General features: G+C 32.0%; 1 protein-coding gene across 7 annotated transcripts in view; it reads right to left on the reverse strand.

Moving 5' to 3' along the window:
• The window catches only part of ano1a (anoctamin 1, calcium activated chloride channel a), a 190,804-nt gene that overhangs the window by 36,688 nt on the left and 151,616 nt on the right, over positions 1-2,500 (reverse strand). For all 7 annotated transcript variants that reach the window (XM_089116861.1, XM_089116936.1, XM_089116753.1 and 4 more), the window contains 2 exons: positions 2,410-2,500; positions 518-572 (listed from right to left, as the gene is read on the reverse strand). The exon at positions 2,410-2,500 is cut by the window's right edge and continues 61 nt beyond it. In XM_089116861.1, the coding sequence (XP_088972987.1) occupies positions 518-572; positions 2,410-2,500 (146 nt within the window). The remainder of the gene's footprint in view (positions 1-517; positions 573-2,409) is intronic.

Below are 2,500 nucleotides of genomic sequence, written 5' to 3' on the forward strand. Positions count from 1 at the left end.
CATTGCTAACAGTTGCTAACATGCCTTAGCATTGTTCCTAACCTGTTTCTAACACTATTTAACACATTGCTAGCATGATTTAACATGTTAGCATGACTTTACATTGTGTTAGCATGACGCAAGCATGATTTAACACATTGCTAGCGTTTTTCAAACATGAATCAACATTTTGCTAACGTTTTAAATTGCAGATATAAAAGTAGAAATAGTAGATCAGTGTGTTGTCTTTGTCAAGCCAACGTAACAAAATGTCAGACGACCACATTTCTTAAGTTAATATCATGATACCTTTGAGAGCAAAACTAAATCAATAAAATCATTGAGGTTAAACAGGTTTTAAGAGGCAGCTGACAGATCAAGTGGCAAATTATCGTCCACAGAAAGAGCAAGTTTGACGTCATTGACATTTTGGTGTGGAGACACAAAGGCCCTTTGCTAATCAAATCAGGGGATAAATGACATCAGGTCTTAAACCGTCACTGACTGGATGGCCTTTTCACAAGAGACTGGCACTTACTATTGAGCTCCTGGTTTTGCTGTTGAAGAAGGAGTTTCTGTCTGATAAATCAAAGCTGTGAAGAGAGACCAAAAGTCATTTCATTCAACGTTTTGTGCTTCTCTATTCAATTTTACAGGCAATAACATACCGTGAGACATTTAGTGGTCGTTCACACAGAACGCATTTTTCCATTTGTCCATTCCACTGTGTGCTACTTTTCCACTGTTTTTCAATATGAAAACGCTCTATACGGATGTCTTTAACCATTTTACTTGCGTCTTTTGCATGAATATTCATACACTCTAAAAAATGCTGGGTTGTTTTAACCCAATTTTGGGTCAAATATGGACAAACCCGAAATGTTGGGTTAAAAATGTAATGTAAAAATTTAACCCAACGGCTGGGTTAGTCCATATTTGACCCAAAGTTGGGTTAAAACAACCCAGCATTTTTTAGAGTGTAGTAATAAATCAAAAGAAAGAACAGACCTTCTGTTTTTAAACAACACATTTTATTCTAGCTTAATGAATTCTTTTTTTAATCAAAACTTGAATGTAGGTAAGCTTAAAACAAAACATTTTTAGCAAAAATCTGCGAAAATCGTGTTTGTCAAAGACTATGTGACGAGGTTAACAGTAAAAATGCATTCCCGCGTGAACCGTTCTTTACAACACACTGTGTTTCATAGGATTATTAGAGAGCATCCTTCATATTTTACAACATTGGCTTGACCAGAAATGTGAACGTTTCTAATAATCAACAATCAGTTTTTGATTAATGACATCTAAAGTAAAAATAAATAAATAAATAAATTAGGGATGCACCGAATGTTTGGAAACCGAAATTATTCGTCCAAAAATAGCAAAAAATGTTTGCGGCTGTACTTGATCCACGATATAAAGATCATTACTTCGATGTGGTGAAAATTTTGCAGACCTGACACTTTTTCTGAAGAAGTAGGCTTATGTCTTGGACAGTTATTCCACATTTGTAATGCACTTTTTGTTGAGTTACAACTACTTTCAGCAGTTAGTTATAGGCCTAACATAAGCTATTAAAGAAGGGGGGCTTCAAAGATGGCCAAATACATTTTTATTTAATTTTTGTACTAATTTACTCAGTAAATTTCTAGAAGTTATATTGTGCTTTGTTTGTATATCTGCTGGAATCTTAAAAAAATATTCGGTGTTAAATAAATATTTTTAAATTTGATGTTTGTTTGTTTTTTTTCTCGGAAAAGCAAGATAAAATGGTAAAAAACTATTTTTTTTCTCTGAAAAGCAAGATAAAATAGTAAAAAAAAAATATTTGTAATTATTTTTTTCTCTGAAAAGCAAGATAAAATAGTAAAAAACTATTTTTTTTCTGAAAAGCAAGACAAAATAGTAAAAAAATATTTGTCATTTTTGTACAAAATAGTAAAAAACTATTTTTTGTAATTATTTTTTTCTCTGAAAAGCAAGATAAAATAGTAAAAAAACTATTTTTTGTAATTATTTGTTTTTTCTAAAAAGCAAGACAAAACAGTAAAAAAATTATTTTGTCATTTTTGTACAAAATAGTAAAAAACTTTTTTGTAATAATTTTTTTCTCTGAAAAGCAAGATAAAAGAGTAAAAAACATTTTTTTTTTACTATTTAATTAATGCAATGGTTAATTAAAAAAATGTGAAACATCATGTTCGGTATTCGGCTTTCGGCCAAAAGTTTCATTATTATTCGGCTTCGGCCAAGAATTTTTATTTCGGTGCATCCCTAAAAAAAATTATAACTTGGCAAAATCATGATTTTCATTCATTCAAGTCTGTGATGAATGCGAGAAAAGGATCATGTACAACAGTTGTTGCAAAACTCTCTGAGGTCATAAGAGCTCCCTAAACATGATCTAGACGCGAACGACCACAGACTTACAGATGCCGTTTTTCTCTTGAGAACGCGTAGGAGAGGTGTTTCTCATTATCCGTTCGGCTGTCCACAACTTTAGGTTGCAAGGGTGCAGTGA

Source organism: Pimephales promelas, chromosome 1 (assembly GCF_988280905.1).
Source record: "Pimephales promelas chromosome 1, fPimPro1.hap1.1, whole genome shotgun sequence".
Lineage (NCBI taxonomy): Eukaryota > Metazoa > Chordata > Actinopteri > Cypriniformes > Leuciscidae > Pimephales > Pimephales promelas.